The sequence below is a fragment of the Glycine soja genome, chromosome 16, assembly GCF_004193775.1.
Source record: "Glycine soja cultivar W05 chromosome 16, ASM419377v2, whole genome shotgun sequence".
NCBI classification, from domain to species: domain Eukaryota; kingdom Viridiplantae; phylum Streptophyta; class Magnoliopsida; order Fabales; family Fabaceae; genus Glycine; species Glycine soja.
Window position 1 is genome coordinate 29,455,619 of NC_041017.1, and position 21,303 is coordinate 29,476,921.

At 31.0% G+C, this 21,303-nt stretch overlaps 1 protein-coding gene across 3 annotated transcripts; it reads right to left on the minus strand.

Annotated features, from left to right (window-relative positions):
• Positions 1–15,392: 15,392 nt before the first annotated feature.
• LOC114391191 (GTPase ERA-like, chloroplastic) lies at positions 15,393–20,073 on the minus strand. Of its 3 annotated transcripts, XR_003662074.1 has the most exons (10): positions 19,641–20,073; positions 18,940–19,085; positions 18,474–18,638; positions 18,281–18,394; positions 18,047–18,172; positions 16,827–16,925; positions 16,606–16,707; positions 16,140–16,220; positions 15,835–15,978; positions 15,393–15,747 (listed from the first exon to the last, which is right to left on the minus strand). XR_003662074.1 is itself a non-coding variant. In XM_028352218.1 (9 exons), exons 1-9 carry the CDS (start codon positions 20,029–20,031, stop codon positions 15,892–15,894), a joined length of 1,311 nt encoding a protein of 436 aa, XP_028208019.1. In that variant the 5' UTR covers positions 20,032–20,073; the 3' UTR covers positions 15,393–15,891. The 3 variants fall into 3 exon arrangements, 2 of the variants coding, with proteins under 2 accessions (XP_028208019.1, XP_028208020.1); XM_028352218.1 differs by having other exon boundaries at positions 15,393–15,978; XM_028352219.1 differs by having other exon boundaries at positions 15,393–15,978; positions 18,474–18,614; positions 19,641–20,071.
• Positions 20,074–21,303: the final 1,230 nt, after the last annotated feature.

The window sequence follows — 21,303 nt, forward strand, 5'->3', positions numbered from 1 at the left end:
TGAGGAGATTATGAATGTAAGGATGAGGGTCCGAACTACATTGAACAAATTTGTAATCTTTTTCTATTTCGTTTATGGTGTTGTCTCTTGTTCTTGGTTGTATGTTTTTTGAGAAATAAAGATATGAGTGTGTGTGTGTGTGTGTGTTTTTTTTTTTTTCCAACAATTGGTATAAGAGTTGAATGATCTTGTGACCTCGTGACTAGAGAGAGAAGAGTATTGAAGAAAATGATGGTGGATTTGTGTGAGGTCCTTGTATTGAAAGTCTACTTGACTATGTGATAGTCAGGGGGGGGGGGTTCCATTGGAAGTAGTTGGCAATACAAGTCCAAAAGTGTCACCATTTAATACTTGTGGAGCAAATAGGGAAACATATATACTAGATGATTTTGTGCAAGCAAAGCGAAAGCATGACGAACATCTAAGAAAATTGAAGATGAAATTTAATTTTAATCGAGGGAAGGATTGTTGGGAGACAATTCAAATTTATAATTTCAAATCTCTAGGATATTGTTTAAATTTAAAAAATGATATTGTTTTGTTTTTAGGATGTTGTTTAGAATTAAAAATATATTCAATAAATTAGATATTTGTCTTCTCTTTTAAGATTATGATGCTAGGTCTATATATAAAAATTCTTAAGATGAGAAGAATTATCCCACCTAAAGAGGGAATCACCACCCTAGGTGAGAGAGAAGAGTTATGTTGAAAGAAGGTTTATAAGTTTGTCTATCTTATTCTAAAAACTTGTTTTAAGGGAATCATGGATGTAAGGATGATAATCTGAATCACGTTAAATAAATTTGTAATCTTTTTTATTTCGTTTATGGTGCTGTCTCTTATTTTTTATTGTATGATTTTTTTTAGTAATAAAAATATAAGTATATTTTCCCCCAACAATCTATATCATATTAAATAATCAAAATTTTCTTTTATTAACTTGAACCAAGGTTTTAAGTCACATTATTAGATAACAATTATGATTGTAATCAAGATTTCATTGTGATTCTTATGACATTGTGGGAACATTTGGTAGGTGAGGAGTTGTTAGTTTTCTAGGAATCATAGGTTGAAAATTTAATTTCTCATATTTGGTATGAATGTTAAAAAAATAGCATTTCTGGAAATATTTTTTAATCAATTTTTCCTGAAAATTTTTTTATGAGAGGCGTGAATCTTATTTTCTCAAGTTTAATTTTTCTTTTACTATATTAAAATTATTATGTTATTTTTTATTAAATCATATAAGGTGATAAATAATTAAAATAATCAGAAAAATATATATAATTCTTTGATTCTTAGAAAATTTAACTAAAAATTCAACAAAACAAATTTTATTCATTCCAAAAAATTATGAGTCTGGGAAATGAAATTTTTTTTCCCTTGTCATACGTCCCCTATGGGTTATTACGTACCACTATAATTTTTTGGTCCATACAACAATTATTCTGTACAGTTATTGCCATGAATGCAGTTGCTAAGTTGCCGAGATCGAATAAGCTAATCTTGATGTTTTGGCTGATATCACAAATTTAAAACCTTGACTTGAATATTAAACAACGAACTTAGACTCACGCATGCTATATAGAAATCCTCCCTCGATCTCAAACTCTCAGAGATTTCGAATCTCCTGATCCTGAGTTCCCTCTTGACATGAACCCCATTTTAACGGGAAGATAAGCTTCATGTCTTAGTCATGAGTGCTAGACTTGTCTGACATTAATGAAGGATGATTACCATAACAGGAAGGGTCGACGTAATTGAACATCTTTTGAAGTTTTCGACAACTATCTTTCGTATAAACATTACATTAACTACACTCGCATAATATATTTGACTGTTTTTATAGTTGTTAGGTCCGCAAATTTGATTAAGTTTAGGACATGTGTACAACTAATTATGGCTTTTGTGGGTCCTTTGTTATGACTTTGTTTTGTTCATGGGTTGGGTACTTCTTCCCTTTAATTGAATTTTAGTTTGTTCGCTGATAGAAAAACACATTGTCTATAACTAATTATGATTGCCAAATTAACTTAATTATCCATCATGTTCATGAGATTATGGACAAAACATAAATATTGCGTATTTTTATATGATAAATTTATTTTAATATTACTAGCTCTTCTTAGTCGATGTTTCTTATCTTCAATTCGATCACCAGTTTATAATAATGATAGCAACAGCTAGAGTATAATTCAATTTCCACTTGCACACGAGACTTGAGCACATAGAAATAATTGCATGGATTTGAAATTGAAGGGGCCAAAATTTAATTAGGAGCAGTGAAAAAAAAAATCATTGTGTGTCTGTCTGCTTTGCGAGGACCGTACTCGATTGCACTTGCTCCTTGCAAGTTGCAAAAAGGGAACCTTTTCGTGTGTTCCATGCATCACGTGGCGCTCAAGTGAAGCACAAAAGAGGGGCCAATTCAAGACGTAATAATACTGTAAGTTTTTTTTTTTTACTGAGATTATTTTATTTTACTGTTGGGGCTGCAATTGCCAGAGACTGACAGTGTCTGCTGCCTCTCTCTAAAATTGTAAGTTTCTTGTTTCGTTGAGTTCCAATATTTTATTTTCAGTCCTTTTTCCTTGTGATCATGCAGTGTAATTGCTACGCCTTTTCTTATTTCACTTTTCTACTGTTGTACTCAGAACATCACAGTCCTTGTCACATGAAACTTTTCCATTTACAAAATGCTACTATAAAATAAGTTCTTTTTTATGCACTAATTATCCACTCTCTATAAGAAAATTCCATATTTGTATAGAATTCACACCTAACATTCACTACATTCATATCTGTTTTTTTATTAGTAAAAATTAAATATGACTATTACAAAATTTACAATAGTTTACTTATTTTATCTAACCGTTTGAATTAAATTTCTTTAATACATGCAAAAACATTTTGAATTTAAATAAACTTTAGAATTTAAATTTCATGCATAAAAGTGTTTTTTTTTAAATGGTTGCACTAGAATTTTATCAATTGAACTGTTAATTACTATTGATTAAAACATGTCTCTTATGATGTACTAGCTTGCTTTAGGCTACTGTTTCGTTCTAAATTATAATTAATTTTTGTAATCTGTATTGAATTGGAGATGGCACCTTAGAAACTACACCTTAGCTTTGTATATCTACTAGACTTTCTCCGGTCTTCACCTGTGACGAAACTAGCTATCGATCAAGTAGTCGCATCAGATCGATTGACAAGATATTTCAAAATTTAAAATTTTGATTGCATATTCAATGGGATGCAATCAATGTGTGAAGCTGAATTCTGAAACTAGGACTTTGACCACGGCACCCTTAAATAGTTTTGTTGAATGCTCCATAAAATTTTGGAACTTTCATCAGCATCCTCGACAAATTTAGGTTAACATTAATGAGGCCTATGATTTGCAAGATTTATTAATTTCCTAAGGGCGAAGGCGGCTACACCCTACGGTTTTTAAAGTATGCTTTGAAGTTGCATGTTTGCAAGGGTCATATATGGCCCCCCAGTAATTCCTTTTCCTCTTCTGCGATAATTTGAGGATGTATGCAATCAAATGGAAACCCGTAAGAATTCCTAAGATGTCCCAAAATGCATTATAGTTTACAGCATGTTTGGTAACAATTTGGTGACGTGATTTTCCACGTTTCCTTTGAAGCTAATAAATGTTGCTTCTGCATTTTTTAGCACTTGGACGTGATTTATCACGTCATGACCGTGTTTTCACTTTTCAAACACAAGTAAATGGTAAACATTTTGCCCAAAAGATACTGGATTTCTCTGTTGGTTTTTACAGTCTTTCTTAATCCTAATAAAATAGTTATGGTGTTCTTATTAACTTTTTTTTTAGTTTCCGCTTCACAATAAATATAATTGAAAAAGTAATAATATATATTATTTTAAATTTTAAAAACGATATATAAATAAAAATATTTTTTTTTCAAAAACTTATACAATTAAAAAGAAACGAAGAGAATAATTAACTTGATTAAACTTAATGTATAGGCATGACATTTAGGCTATCTATGTTGGTTTCAAATTAATGAATGAAGAAGGAAAGAACACTTAAGGAAACGCATCACTTGTCTAATTCTACTAATCTGGCCCATCTAAACTTAGTTTTGATGGGTTCAAATTTTAAAAATTAGGCTTGATGCATGTATTTTGAAGAAGAGTTAGATTAAACTTTAAATCGTCTCAGTCTAGTCCAATGTTTTATTTTATTTTATTTTTAAAAGTATAACTTTTTTGAATAATTATATAGTAAACATTAAAAAAATTATTTGATAAATAATATTTAGTATAACGTACAATAATATATTTATGTTGATATCATTTATTTTGAAATATATTATAAAATATAGCATATATGATTAAGTTTTATAATTTTTTTATTCTATTATTTAAGCATAGAGGAGTGAGGTTTTTAATTTTTAAAAGCAAGGTGTAATTTCTTATATTAATAGTCAAGACTGTACAAGGGGTATAACTGCAAATGTACAACAAAAAAATGTTTGTCCACTATACATAGTAGTATTACATATCAAGTATCCAAAAAGTGTTCTAAAAGAATATCTAACTATATGAATTCAAATAAAGCAAGGGGTAAGTACACTAGGAAGAGAAGAAGATCACTGATGATTTGTTCCTTCTCTTATACAAGAACCACTGCTATAAGGTGATTTTAATGTCTTCCAAGAGTTTTGCCCCATCAAAAAGTATTTCCCGAAAAGCAATGCTATTCCTTGTGTTCCACATACACCAATATGTGGCATACCAGATCAAATGCTCTCATCTACGACATTTTCTTCCACAAATGAGCAGATCAAATTGATCATACAACTGATTAATTTCCTGAGGAAGTACTATCTCGACTCCCAGCCATCTGAAGATCCCATACTAGATTTGAATAGTCTCAAAACACATGAGAAATAAGTATTGAGAGGTTTCCTTTCTCGAATTACAAAAATAATAGGAAGCTTCCAAGTTTTGAATCTGAACATGTCTTTTATGAATGTCTAGTAACAATCTCCATGAAAATACTAGTACCTTGGAGTGCGATTCGCTTTCCCAGAATTTACGGAGTTCTGAGTGGAGAGTCTTGCAGTATAAAACATGTAATTCAGACTAAATTAAGCAACATAAATTTTCATAACAAGTATTCAATCTTTGCAAAAATAAAATGAATCTATGTTGAAAATCTCAATATTTTTAAAATTGGACCGATTAAATCAATGAAGTCATCGGTTCAGCATTAATAAATATAAAACTCTAACTTTATAACACTAAAAACTAATAAAATAAAATAAAAACATCATTTCATTGGTTCTTAATATTTAAAGTAAACATAAAAATTTGAGAAATTAATATAATACTATTAAATTATAAGAAATTAAGATATGAAAAATAAATTAATATAACTAAATGACTAAAATTTATGTTTTATAAAATAATAATAATAATAATAATAATAATAATAATAATAATAATAAAATTATTTATACTAATTTGTAAACCTTATTAAATGTATTTTTATTTCTCTTGAAAATACTTTAGATTAAATTTAAAAATTAAAATTTTTTAATTATACAATTCATTTCTTAATCATAATTAAAAATTTAATAGGATCTTACAATTATTATAAATTTTAATTAAATCTTCTAATTATTAAAAATATTATATCGTACTTTTCTTGTCGGTTCTATTTGTTTGATTGATGGAAATATATTATATTTTTTTTTGGGTTGATTATCAATATAACCAATGTAATACAGGAATTTTGACATCAATTGTTAATGCAAGTGATGTAAAAATGACATTTTTATTAAAATTTGGAAGGGATGTAAATAAATACTTTTATATTAATTATTAATACAATTAATGTAAAAAAACAATTTTACCTCTGTTGTAAATACAAATGTGATTCCGAGACGTGCCTAACAAATAGGAGGATCACCAGCCAACTTGTTTAACTGATTACACATTAGAGTTAGCCAAAAGGAAGCTTGATTAGTCGAAACATTCATGGAATTAGCTGAACAATGGGTAGTGACATTAGTGGCAATTGATGCACGAACATATACAATTATTTCAGTATAGGGCTTCAAGTTATTCTTAGTTCAATTGAAATTACTTGTTTCTAGTTTATTTCGCTTTTCTTTATCTATTGCTACAAGTTATTCTTAGTTCAAATTATAGTTTTATCTTTTACTTTCATCTCACCGTTTTCTCCTATTTATGTACAAGTGCTCTTTGGAATAACTTGAGAATCCACAATCAAAAGATAAATCTTCTCTTTTGATGATAATCATTTGACCTTTATTTTAAAATTGCGTTACAGCTTGATCTAGTCGAATTGCAAGCTTGACAGGACTTATCCCATGCACACTAGCTAGCAAACATAAAATAAAACAATATAACGAAAAAATATAGAAATTTTAATTTGTAAGCTTGACAGGACATATCCCATGCACACTAGCTAGCAAACATAAAAGCTATAAGTAGTTTCATAAAGGTTGTATAAATTGGTCAAAAAGACTAATATATAGTAGTATTGTACTAGAACAGGTAGTTTTCACCTATGTCTAGCTGGTTGCAATGTTGCATTGTTCACTTCGAGTTAGAAGAGTGATGATGTGACTATGAGTCTCAAGAGTGCTATTGTAAACAATAATGCAGAACACGCCCACCATGTGCTCTGAAAACGCCAAGAGACACACATGCATGCATGTTGGCCCCTGCCAATTGCACTTTGATAGGGCTTGGCGTGCTAACCGTGTCACTAGCTCACTACTTCACCGGGTTTGGGTGCATGGATCGTCCTGTATATGATGCTGTGACTTGTTAAAGTGCATTCACAATGGTCTATTATATTAGTCATTCTATCAGCATCTTGTATAATTGTTTATATATACCGTACGTACATTACTTGGCTTCAGGCCAAAGATTGTGTCAAATGGACATGCACAGGTGCCAACCAACTTGCAAAATGAGTTAGAGATGCTAGCTAGCAATGATCACTTTTTATTTTTATTTTTAATGAAGAAAGAAGAAAAGTGTATCTTTATGATCCCAAGTTCATATAGCATTTTAGATAAGAAATCAATGACTTGACAACTGCTATCGTTTCCAAATTTGATGTCACTGTATATGTGTATACAATTTGGTTACTTATTATTGAATTGCAACTAGGGTATAAGGTGAAAAAAAGTGTGATTGTAAGGAGTTGGGTTATTGGTTATAATTAAGGAGATGTATGTCGTTCTTATCTTGATAACTTATTGGTTGTGAACATTTGGAATATAAGATTTATTCTTTAAATGCACAAGCCGATAGCATGGTGGATTCTTTTTCTCTTTTTGCTGGGAAGGGGTTGGGATGAGATTTGTTGAGAGCAGGGTTAGTCTTTATGATCTAGAACCACAGGTATGGTATCCTTTGTAGAAAATAATATTGAGTTAAGAATTAAGAATGTCTATAATACGAGCTCAATCTTACTTAAAAACATTCAAACACGTACTACCCGAATTAACCATGTGAGGAGGGTTAGTCTTAATTCATGCACAAGCTAAGCCAATAGTAATATCTTTGCAGGACGTATAACTAAGTCAAGTTTTTCTTTTAATAAAAGATAATTAAATTAGGTGGTGTTATTCATAGCTTTTAAAATTGTACGTTTAAATAAAATTGTTCTAATCATAAACTTAGATTCAATTATTAATCGTGCATGAAATAATAAACTTAATTAATGAAAAACGTTTGTTATTTTTGTAAATTAAGAAACTTAATTAATTATCGAATTACTTGCACCAATTACTTTTGATAATCTATTCCATTTGTTACTGAAATCAGATATCGATAATTAAGCCTTTTATTCGCACCCTTTAAGTAGTAAATATTTAGCACATTGTTTTTCACTTTTAAAAGATATATTAGAAAAAAAAGTAAACATATTCCTCTCATTATCTATAGACCGTAATTCCAAAATATATGATTAATACAGGGGCTCCACTCGCCCCCACAATATCTGTCCTTCATCCATTAAGTACACACTTTTCTCTTAAAGATCATGCATATGTATGTATATATATTAATTAATAAACAAAAGGTTACTACTAGCTTTAATATTAATACTCTATTCGTCCCATAACATTCTTCGTATGAAAAAAATCTCAAAATAATTATTATTTTAATTTTTAATATAATATTAATTTTTTATTTATATTTCTTATAATATTAATGCATATAAATTACAAAAATCAAAATTGATTTAAAGATAATAAAGTTAATTTTATAAAATTGTTATTTTCTTTTACCCATTTAGGTTATGTTCAGTCAAACATTAGTTAGTTTTTAGTTTTTTAATAATTGAAAATTTTATTTGACTTTTCAATAAATATTTTTTTTAATAATTTTTCAGTAATTTCTAATATTTTTTAAAATATTACTTGAAGTATGATTTTTAAAACGTCAATGTTATCTCTATTTTATAAAATTTGTTTAAGTTATGAGATTTATGTGTAGTTTCGATGAACATGTCTCAAGATAAACAAAAGAATATATTCAAAAGTGATTAAAGTGTGAATTAAAATTTGAGAAGTTGAATGCGTCATCAAATGAATTTATTTGGTTGAAAAATGACAGTTTCAATGACTTCATTAAGACACATAATATTGGAAAGCGCTTAGAAGTAGAATCTTTCCATATTTGACAGATTAATTGAAGTAGTTATAAAAGAAGTTACACGTCATAGAATTCAGTCGTTAGTGTTAGGTTTATAAATAAGACTTCTAATAGTAAATTTCCATATATTGAATATTGAATTGTATCACTTAACTCTTCAAACACCAACAATACTTCACATCAAAATTGACTACAGTTCATACAATTATCATGTATGTATTCATTCTCACCTTTTATAAATTTATGTCTTTATACTTTATTACATCTTTTTAAAAACCTTTATTGTATTCAATTTTCATTTCTTCTCAAAACTTTTACTTTTCCAATCTCTGGTTTCTGATTGCTATTGAAATTACTATCGAAATATAATAATTATTGAAATTAACTTTTTAATCGAAAACGCTATCATAAAATCTACTTGCAAATTTTCTTACAAACCATTATACGATATTATTATAATCAAAATTGATATCTTTATCAAAATTACTATTATTATATCCATTAAGGAGTATATAATTCTTTGATAAGTTGAAACTATGAACTTATTTGTTTAATTAAAAAGAACTTACAATCAAGAATTGATTTTATGTTTTATCTTTAAACATTTATTTGTTAATAAAATCATTTAGTAAAAATTACTTAGTTATTATGAAAATATATCCCTTTCAAGGAGTAAGTACAATTTTCACTATTAACATTTGACTTCTAGCTTTATATTTTATTTCTTTTTATCCTTAATATATTTTTCATATTTTATGATTACTTTTTTAAAATAAATTATAATTTTATTACTTTTTTGTTATTTTATATTTTTTAGTTACTTTAACTATTAATTTTACCGAATACATATAATTTAATAAGTTAAATTTTTAGTTTATAAATTTCATCTTTTGATTAATTTTGTAACTTTTAGTTAACTTTTCAGTTAATTTTATTAAATATAATTTTATTAATTTTTCTTGATTTATATAAAATAATTATAATGAGACAGAGAGAGAAAGTATTAAAAAATTTGATACGATGAGAGGAAGATCAAAGGTGAAACGCCAGCTTCATTGATGGTGGAAATTAACCGGAATCTTAGGCAAAGCGTACATTAATTAAATTGTTTCGTGGTTCTCACATTAGCTAAAGAAAAAAAAACAGAAGAAAATTAAATTACGAGAAACTTTAGACAACGATCTTGAAAAGGGATTTTGTCTTCAAAGCAGAAGCTTCTTTTAAGAAATAGATGCGACTTTCTTGCCTGGAAGGTGCGAATGAAGGAAAAGGGGAATATTTGTAAATGTTGTTAGAAGATACTTTGTGGAGTTAAAACATTTATCTTAAGTCCAATCTCACTACACTAGATATTTCAATTTTCCTTTTCTTTTTTCTATTTTTTTTTTGTTTATGATATTTCATTTTCCTTTGTTCTCAATTGTGGAATAATCGTGAAACCCAAAAAGGCTAGTTTAGTGGTGGAAGATTATGCAATTTAAGGAGAGAAATAAAGTTCGATTTTTATTATGCAACTTTTCTTTAAATCAATGACAATCATACATTATAAGATTTCTGATTCAATAAATTAAAAGACACCATGATCTCTAACAAAAAAAAATGAAATAATCTTGCTGTCTAAATGGTTCTGAAAGAGGATGACATTGACCATTTGTCACTCAGAATCGTGATCTTATATTTTGAAGGCATATTCTGTTTGCTGCTTATGTTCTTAAACTTATCTTGTTGTTCCTTATGGAGCATGATTCTCTCTCGGATTATTACACGAACAAACCAAACATGTTTCTTGGTTTCACAGCCACACTACGAGTAAGTTTCAAGAAAACCTATGGGCTATGTGGGCTATGTAGCCCATAGCCCATAGGTACGTCCAATTTTTGAAGCCCGTGATTTTCTATGTAGCATTTGACAACTCTTATTTATATGAGCAATGTGTAACTGAGCCTTCAAAAGAGTTTTGAGAACTTGACATATCATGCGTTGGCTCGTTCCCTAGATATTCTATTTGAGTTTGGTTATAGTTAGAGATTTAGAGGAAGACATGGGCTAGGCTGCTGTAGGACTGATAAAAGTTAAAGCCTAATTAGAAAATTAGAGAGCCCAGTTTTCTTTTAGGTATATTTAATGCTTGAGTAGTTAAGCCCTACACATGAATAATTAAGAATTAGTCTTTGTTTACTCTCTCCATCCCAAATAAGTATTGTCTTAATTTATGTTACATATCTCAAGAAAAGATAATAAAAAATGAAAGAAAATTGAAACTTTACAAAATTAACCTTATTAAATCATTTTCTTGGTGGAACTCTTATTAAATAGATGAAAGAAAGTGTAGTATTAGGAAAAAAAACAATTAATTCTTTGAAAAGCTTACATGAAACTCATTTAAAAATTGTCATACATGTTGATATGGGCTATGTGAAATATTTTCTGTTAATAGAAAGTGTTTATTGTTGAAGTCATTTTTATTTATTTTATATATAATAAAAAAACGCGAGTAGTGTTATTCATTAATAAATTAGGTCATCATTAGTTATCATCCATAATATTTCTTTACTTTTTTTTATTGAAATTAATTATTTTAGAATAGTTGAAAGTGTAGCATATGACATTATTATCAGCATTGTGACGTGGCTTGAACCAAGACATCTATTATTATTAAAAATAGGTTTAATTATTCATTTGGTTTCTAAAATTGTAAAAACTTCTTTTTAGTTTTGATATTCAAAAACATTTCCTTTTGTTCCTACACAAGATTAAAAAAAATTATGGACTAAGAGATTAAAAATGGTTTGTGTAAAAACTAAAAGAGGATTGTTAAGTATAGAAATTGAAAGGAAAAACTTTTGTAAACATAAACACCAAATGGGTAGTTAAATCTTTTTTATATATAGTAACAAATAGGGGTGGTAAAATGGGTTGGTCCGTCGTGACCGGTCCCGCTCCACCACCAACCCTTAAAATACAGGTCAACCTATCTTGTTATATATTTCATATATAGGTTTAAAGTGTCATTTCACTCTACTTTTATCGAGTTGACAGTTGACCCGTTAAAACTAAAATATTAAGAAAAAAAATCTATTATAAATATATTTTAATTAATTATATCTTTTATACATATTAAATAATAAATACTTACTAAAAAATTGAATATATGATCTTAAATTTTAAATAATAATTTATTTATACAAAACATAAACTATTTAAAAATTAATAAATATATGCATAAAATATCAACATAAATACTAAAATTATTTTTTTTAATAAAAAATGGATTAACAGGTTGGCTTGTCTTATTTTTTTTCTCAATCCATTTTCTAATAAGTCAAAACAGATCAAGTTGAATAAAGAAAGAAGGATTGAAAATCTCAATCCAACCCATCAAAAGGAACCAAAATGGCTTGGCCCGACGAGTCCAATCCATTTTTTCATCCCAAATAACAAACTTATATTATTTCCAACGAAAACTATTGAGCAATACAATCAGGTGGAAACTGACCCAAGTAACAATCCATTTTGTTACCCTAGCAAGGCCACGAGTAACCAAATTGCTAGCTTCCTTCCAAAGCAAACTCTAAAGTTTGGTAACTATTCTAATAATAAACGACATCGAGAGATAATATGACCACATTTTGAATTATCAAGATGATTGCTACAGACATTGTTCGTCATATGTTGGCAATCCATATCAATTATAGCATCCTTAATCTCCAAGTCACAGAGCCATGCAATCACATCCCTAAGAGCAATGGCTTCACCTTCATTCAAATGTGGAAGGGACTTATAGTTTGTTGTAGTCGCAATGACAACTTGGCCAGAATCATATCTGAGAGGCATTCCTATACCAAAAATGCCATAATCATTAAAAAACACAGCATCAATATTGCATTTAAACAACCCATTTGGGGGAGCTTTCCATCCCATTTGATGGTGCATTGTAGCTGAAGTTTCACGTGGAGATTCACACAGTCTGGCTTTCCTCCATTCGTGTAGGAATTCTTGAGCACGATACACCACCCTATTCATAGTAGTGTTCTTTTCGACCCATATTAATTGATTCCTACTACACCAAATTCTCCATATAATAATCATCGCAATCATAGATTTATTTTGCCCAGTCAACTCACTGTAAACTGATAAGCAAAACTGGGATATGCCATCACTCCTATCCATTAAACCCTCAACTCTACTCCAAAGTCCTCCCTCTCTCCATACTGGTTCAACAAAATTACAACCCAAGAGAATATGCCAGTTGCTTTAGAGGTTGGTCTCACAAAAAGGGCAGATACCTTGGCACTGCATTCCTTTCGCTTGTGGTCTTTGCCTTCTTGGTAGACCACCTTTGCACACCTTGCATAGAAAGACTTTTTATTTCTACTGTGATTCAAGTTCCAGATACTTTTCCAATCTCCTTGAACAATCAGTTGATCCATCTCAGCAAAAACTTCTATGAAAGAGCGATAAGCAGATCAAATTGAGAATATACCATCTTTACTAAACCTCCAGATAGGATTATCCTCACCTTGCAAGTTTATCAAAGGGACTTGTTTGACTACTGTAACATTCGCTCCTTCCATGATAGAATCAATAGATTGCTATTTCAACAACTAGTCCCCCAGTCTATGAGATCTTTGACTAAAAAGGTCAGGAACATGTACATTCAAGCTAAGATTAGCCAAAACATGTTTTTTCATCTCTAAACTATGGATCTTGCCAGGCCTAAACTCTTCCTCTATCCGCTAATCTCCACATTTTACCTTGCTTCACCAGCATTCGTGAGGTTCAAATGCTTCTCCACAAGTGGCTTGGATTATTTCCAAGCGCAACCTCTACAAAATCGATCTGGGAATAATATTTGGCTCTTAATAGTTTAGCAACCAACATGTTAGGATTATTCATAATAGACCACCCCTGCTTGCCAAGAAGAGCCATATTAAAAACTTTAGTATTTCTAAACCTCATACCAGCCAAGTTCCTTCCTTATTGCCATCTTGTCCCATCTCAACCACTTTATGCCTTCTTTGTTGTCCCTCTTCAAACTCCACCAAAAATCATTCAACATACTATGGATATCATCAATAAGACCATCCAATAACATATAAAATGGCATACAATATGCATGAATCCTTTGTAAAAGGTACTTGGCCATCATTCCTTACCTACACTAGACAGTCACCTTCAATTTCAAGACTAAATCCTTTTCCAAACCTTATCCCACTCACATCCAAAAATTGCTTTTTTGCTTCTACCAAGATAGAACACCAAGATACTTTCCTGTACCTAGGCATTCAGAAAGTATCATAGTATTGATGATATTGCTACACACATCACTAGGACCATTCCTGTTAAAGAAAATCTCAGACTTTAACAGGTTATGGCCTGACTCGAGGCAACTTCATCCACACATAAAATGTTGTGCTTCACATCACTTTCCTTAGGGCATGCTCGAAAAAATAAGAAGCAATCATATGCAAACAACAGATGCCACATAATCAGAGCTTCTTTACAAACTCTAACCCCATGAAGGTCAGCTGTAGCCATTTTGTGTTTATTCTATAATAGTCGTTAGACACTCGACACAAATGATAAAGAGGTAGGGGGATAGTGGATCCGCCTGCCTTAGGCCCTGAGAGAGGAAACAAGCCTCATGCACAGCCTAAGCCAAGGAACAAGCCCGTAAGGAAGGTCACTACCTCAAGTCACTTGAAGGACTAACGGATTGTAGCTGAGCTGGCATTAGTGCTGTAGTGGTTACCCTTTTCTGCCAATTCCCTGATTCCATTTTCTGTTAAGATCCTTATTGACACAAGGTTACAAATTCTGTTATAGGAATTACAAGTATATATAGTCTCCTAATGTAATAAGGCAAATATATGAAAATTACCTTTTATCCAGGCTCATCCCTCTTGTTTTTTCCTTGCTCTTAACAGGCACCTTCCTAGAATCACAAGCCCCACTTCTTCCCCATTGACCATAATAGAAGAGACCATCGATGTTAGGCCCATAGTCATCCATTGAATCCATTTGTGGGAAAAGCCCATTTTAGCCAAGATTGTTGCTAGATAACCCTTATCCACCCGATCATAAGTTTTGCGTACGTCTATCTTTAGAGCCACCTCTCCAACCTTAACCCTTTGTTTTGCATTTCAAATAATGAACGCCTTTTGTTGCAACCGGGACATTATTTGTGATAACGAGTAAATTCACACCTTTTTTAATACATGCCGGATTAGTTATTTTGGATTGTGTATTATAATTCAGAATACTGATTCCGGAATTAATTTTAATCTATTTTGGATCAGTTAATTTTAATCTATTCCGGAAACAATTGCCCTGGAAAAGCAATTCTGGATATGGAATGTAATTCTGGAAATTGTTAAACACTGGCTCCATATTGGATTGTCCTGTTCCGGAAGCAACTCCGGTACAACATTGGCAGTAAAAAGCAAATTGAAGCCACTGATTGATACTCACGAACCTTCTGGATTGAATTGCAGAAACCGTAGGATATCTTACAAATATAGTTCTTTGTGAGAGCTAGTTAGAATAAAATACTATTGCACTAATAGATTCATATATTTATTATATGGGTGGACTATCTTCTGAATTGAGATGATAAGAACTAGAAAAATAGGTCACTGGCTCATGACCCACCAGCATTGAGGTTAAGGAACACAAATCATTAGCTGGAAAAAGAACAAGAAAACACAGGGTTCCGGAAAGTGGCTGCACGATTATCATACAATTTCAACAGAGTAACTCAGTTTACATACACTATGTTTATACATGAACTACTAGAGTTCCTACTTTCCAAAAAATACATAGACGAAGCCTAAAAGTTGCTTTTCCTTAAAAGTATTATGACTGAAATAGATGGGGTAATAAATTCATGTATAAGTAACATTACTTCATTACTCTCATTCCTACAGTTCAACCGTAAATGAAAATGAATGTAATTAAATATGATGGGAAAGGAAAGAGAAGCTAATGTGAAAATTGCTTCCATATCTTAAATTTTCCATTCAACATATTTTTTCATTCACATTTACCAAATAAGGATTGACATGCCTACAAGAATGGAAGAGGGATAGTGTCAGCCAAAATCATATACAATAGAAGTTTTGATGGCAACTGAGGCAAGTGATTTTCACTTACATATTTTATACCAGATGCCTAATGATTTGTTTTTTCTTTTTTTTTTCCATCTTCACATTATATAACACGTATTTGGCCCCCATAACCATAGTGATTAAGAAGCCCTTCATCTTGTCGCCAATTTGCTCTAACCTTCACTTCAATCTGTTTAGAGTTCAGACACCAGTATAGAGTAAATATTCCAGTCTAGAAGTAAAATGTATGCCACATTACTACTTGAAACTCAAGATTATACAGAAAAAATGCATGTCCAGATTAAAAATGATTAGCACAGATACAGGACAAAAAACATCATAAATTTGCACCTCAAGATAAACTTTCTTCTGTAAAAAATCTTCAACATCAAGGCGGGCAGCCGTTGCAAGCAGTTTCAAAGCCTTTCCTTCCTGAAGTAGTTGAGCACACATATATATGGTTACTGTTCAGTCTTTAATATTCACCAGATAAATGCTGTTTGAAGGGAGGCAGGACATCATTTAGAAGTATTTTGATATTTTTTATCAAATAAACACAATTTCTAAGAATAAAGATAAACAAAATATAAGGAAATTGATATTACTTTAGGTTGCTAGGCATTTTCAGGATCAACATTAAGGCAAATATATAAATTCTTGTGTGCAACAAATATTGTAAAATCAGTGATAAAGAGAGTAAACACAAGCCAGAAAAGCAGTAATAATATTGGCAGTATTGCCACAACTCTATGTCTTGTACAAAATAAATTCCACAATTTCACAAATGATCCACTGAATTCTGGTACAAGTGACATACTCTTCCAATAAGGATAATCTTCTGAGTGTTTTTCTCAACCAAAATCTCTACTTGTATGTATTCTTTTGCATTCGGCCGAGCTTTATAGTTTACAACATTTACCTGAGAATTGGACATAAGAAAATATTTGCAAATATTTTGACAAAAGGATGTCAGTTATTCCTTCAATTTGAGAGGGAAAGGTGACTATATAACAAATAAAAAATGAACTTGATGATTACCTGACATGCATATGGAATTTCATTTCGATACTGCATAAAAATCTTTTCTCTAACAATTTCAGCTACAAAAAATCTCTCTGGATGCTCACTGACAATATCCTGCAAATTCAGGAACAACATTAAGGTAGCATAGCACATGAAAAGTATGCAGAAGAAATGACAAGGGATATATTTTGGTTCTTATTGTATCCAACGTTGCTAATAGCATGCTGCAGTTATAGCAGAGGGCTCTGCACTACACTGCCAGTACATTGAGAAATCTATATAGAGCAAGAGGCAATAGCACATGGCCACACACTATTTGCAGTACTGGAACAATATTGATGGGGTGGTATCTGCACAATTGGCAATTCAATAATGGTCCATTATCAGCACACATTGTTCATGGCATTGGAGGTATAGCTGATGAGCACGACATCATATGATATAATATATCATTCAAAATGCTTTCTTTTTCCAACTCTTACAGTACAGGGACCATTATGGTCATAATGGAGGTATAATTACCTACACACTGGTTGCCAGCAAGCACTAGCAAGCCTTCTCCATACCATTACTATGTCACTCATTACCAACCTAGAACTGCATGTCACTCTATGCCTATAGGTGGTACAATGGTATGGCATATTAACAAGCTAATTAAATGGAATTGCTGGATCAAAAGTCACAAAAAATATGAATCAGGATGCATATGCAAAGCTGCAAGATGATATTGTGATTTCTCAAGAAGTAGGATCCATAATTCTAGATACAAATTTGATCAGCCAAGACTGAATGTCACTTTATTTTTTTTTTATGTAGCATCTTTATGCAAGCAAAGTTAACATGATTTACGTAGCCAACCCCACATAGTGGGAAAAGGCTTGGTTGCTTGTTGGTTAGATTGGTTGTCATTATACAACAAGCAAAACTAATAGGTGCTGCTATAAATTAAGTATACATGTGTATTTGGACATTCATATACAGACATACAGCCTGGTTCACTTCAATAGGCTTAAACATAAACCCAAGATAACTAACCAGTTTTTACTTTAGTTTAAATAAAAACTCTATATCAAATGCATTTACTCTTTTCATAGGCAGGCATGGAATTGCAGAAGAAATGGTTCTTTTGTGATATAATGGGCTCTTGTTATTTATCTCTAATTGTGAAATGGAACAGTAACATAGCAAAATATTAAAATTTGAAGGGGGCAGTAAAATTCTGACTCTTGACATGCCTTTGGATAATAAGCTGGTCCATTGGGAAGCTTTGACAGTATCCAGTCCTTGACATCTTCAACCCCCTGACCATATTTGGCACTAACAGGTATAACCTCATCAACTTCAGTAAATTTCTCATACCACTGAAAGGAAGTTGAAATAATTAGGGCATAAAATACTGCAAAAGTCATGCCAAAACCACTGAATTAACTTATACAGGCTAATATAAATACTAATTATTTTGTTCCAACCTCAAGTTTCTTTGCAAGTTCACCAGGTTTAACAAGGTCCTTCTTGTTTAGAATCAGTAGAGTGGGAGGCTTATCTTTGAGGTCTCCTATGCCTTCTTCCAACAGTCCATCAATCTAGAGATAGGAAGCAATTTGGAAAAACAAGAAAGAAAGTAGAACAAACAATTTTGTAAAGGAAGATGAAGGTCCATACTTTTTCAGGAGTTTTACGTGCATCGACAAGAACCAATACACAGTCAGCATTAACTGCAGCACTGCGAACGTTTTTCATCATCATTGAGTCTAACAAGTGCATTTCCTTCTGTAGAACACCAGGTGTGTCATAAAGTATCATCTGCAAGAGATTCAAAAGTATCATCTGTTGTACATCCATTAATTTAGCAAAATTCAGTATTAAAATTTTATTCAACTGAAAAAGTACTTAAAGTTGTTTTAACTCTAAATCAGTATTAAAATTTTATTCAACTGAAAAAGCTCTTAAAGTTGTTTCAACTCAAAATCAATTTTAGAGCCAAAACCAGAGACCAAACATGTTACCATTTACCTAAAATCACGTTAATTGGTGTTTCAACATGACTCCAACGCAAATCCAAATAGACACATTCAGGCGTTTAGTAGGAAAAACAAACTAAAGGACTAGGAAGAAATAGGATTAAAACCTGATAATCCGTGCCAGAACATATACACAGAATCCGATGCCTCGTCGTTTGAGGTTTATCTGTAACTATTGACAACTTTTGCCCTAGCATTTGGTTCGCCAGTGTACTCTTCCCAACATTTGGCTTCCCAAGTAACGCCACATACCCTGCGTTTCAAGAAAATGTTAAAGCAGAAACCAACTCTAAGCATTCGTATTAAGAAATAAAATCAACAAGAAAAATGCCAGTCACACTTCTCATCTAATGATTCTCTCCCCTAATTTAAAAGTGGAACCTACCAAAACTAATGGTTTTCAATACATTTCAGTTAACTACACAGAGAGTGTGTTAAAAAAAAAAGAGTAATCCATGAGTTTTTGTTATAAGAAAAAAAAAACATTAATTTCACACTTATTCAGGAAGTTAGTAATTTTCATTAAACTTTGTCAATCCCCGATTAAAAAACAAACTTTTTGTCTAAATTACTCTTTATTGAAACTTGATATCAATATAAATCTCATATTAAATGACGAAATGACGAAGAATATTTTGAAGATAATCCGTTAAATGAGACAAAATTAGTTAAAATTTACTTATAATTAAGGGGGAAAAATTGAATGTTTTTTCTGATAAAAGAGAATGGAGGAGGCCTATAAAGAGAGTATCCTAGCATTCCTCAAACCAAAATTCCAAACAAACAAACCCTAAGGCGAAACACGAACCGCTTCGGTGGTCGGGACCGTAATCAAAGTCGAGCTCCTCGCCCTCGTAATCGTCGAGCATGGCCATGTTCCTGTCGGGCTTGTCGCTGAGCGACAAAAACGACGAGTCGTCGTCGTCATCATCACCGTCCAAATACGAATCTTCTCCTTCTTCCAATTCTAGCTCCAATTCTTCTTCGCTGACCCAGAGTTGATCCTGTTTGCTGGATAATGCTTCTAGGCGACGGTGTCTGCTTTTGCAACAGAGCAGTGAGAGCGGTTCGGTGCGGTTCCGGTGGAAGGTGGAAAACGCAGTTTTGGGGAAGAAGAAAAGAGAATGTTGGTGAAATTGAAAAAGGAAGTGTTGAGTGGGAACAACAGTTGCAGTAGAAGAAGAAGCGAGCTTCTCCATTGCCAATGCCGCTGCGCTGCTTCTTTTTTTTATCCAAGTTATAGGATAAATAAATTATTAACGAAATTCCTGTGGCGACGTCGTTTTTGTTGGGGAACGTTTGTCAATCAAAGTCGAAGGTGGGGTATTTTCAAATGTGTTGGCATGAAATTCACTTGTCACGTGTGAATTGTGATATATACAAAATTTTAAAAATATTAAACTAACTATTAATTTTGTCTTGCCCAAAAGCATAATTTTAAAAATCAATCTGGTAGTTCACCCTATAGAGACACTGTGGTTGATGGGTTTCTGGTAAAACTAGTATGTCAACATTTCAAAACTGTACAAACCAATGTAAAATATATGTATTAATTAGATTATAAGTTTAATAATTAATTATAATAGTTTGGTGATAAGTTGATTCATAAAATAAATTTTAAGTCCTTGGTATAATTTTTTAGTGTATTATATTTTTTTTTATGTTCATAAAATATTACATTTATTTTTATAAGAGTAGTTAATGTTGGTCTAATTGATACAATCAAACTAGTTCAATTAGGGATGTCAATAGGTAGGTTTAGATAGGTCTTATATTGTTGTCCTCATATGCATCTAAAAATATATTCGTACATGATACTATACTCGTGTGAATAGTAATTTTAATTCTCATCTCATATATGTTATGTACCTATACTTTTACTTGCACATTATATGTAATAAATAATTATCTAATTCATCAAGACCAATATAAATGATTAGATTAGTTTATTTGTCATAAATTTTAATTTTATTCCAAGACTACTCATGATATTAAATGATTTGAGAAGTGATTATTTTTTAACATAATTTTTTAATCAGTGCGTATACAGTATTTTGTTGATAGCTCAATTGATGCACCCACTTTCATGTAGAAATAAGTGTATATCATTAATAGACCTCATAATTAATTAAAGTAAAAAGGAAATTTAATGATAAAATAGTCTTATGTTTCTTATAATTAGGATAAAGAAAATATTATCTTTTGTTTGTTATATATGGGACCAGAAGTAGTATTAAAAATAAGCAAACATAATATTGATTTGTCCAAATTTAAATCATAAATAAACAACATTACAAATATAATCAACCAACCTTACAAAGACAAATCATTAAATAGGTATAAATCTATGTTACTAATTTGAAACACCAAACTATATAAATTATTGATTCAGAATGGGAAGACAATTTTAAAATAAATTGTCAATAAATTCATAAATTAATGCATAAAAGTAAATAATAGTTCAATATTCT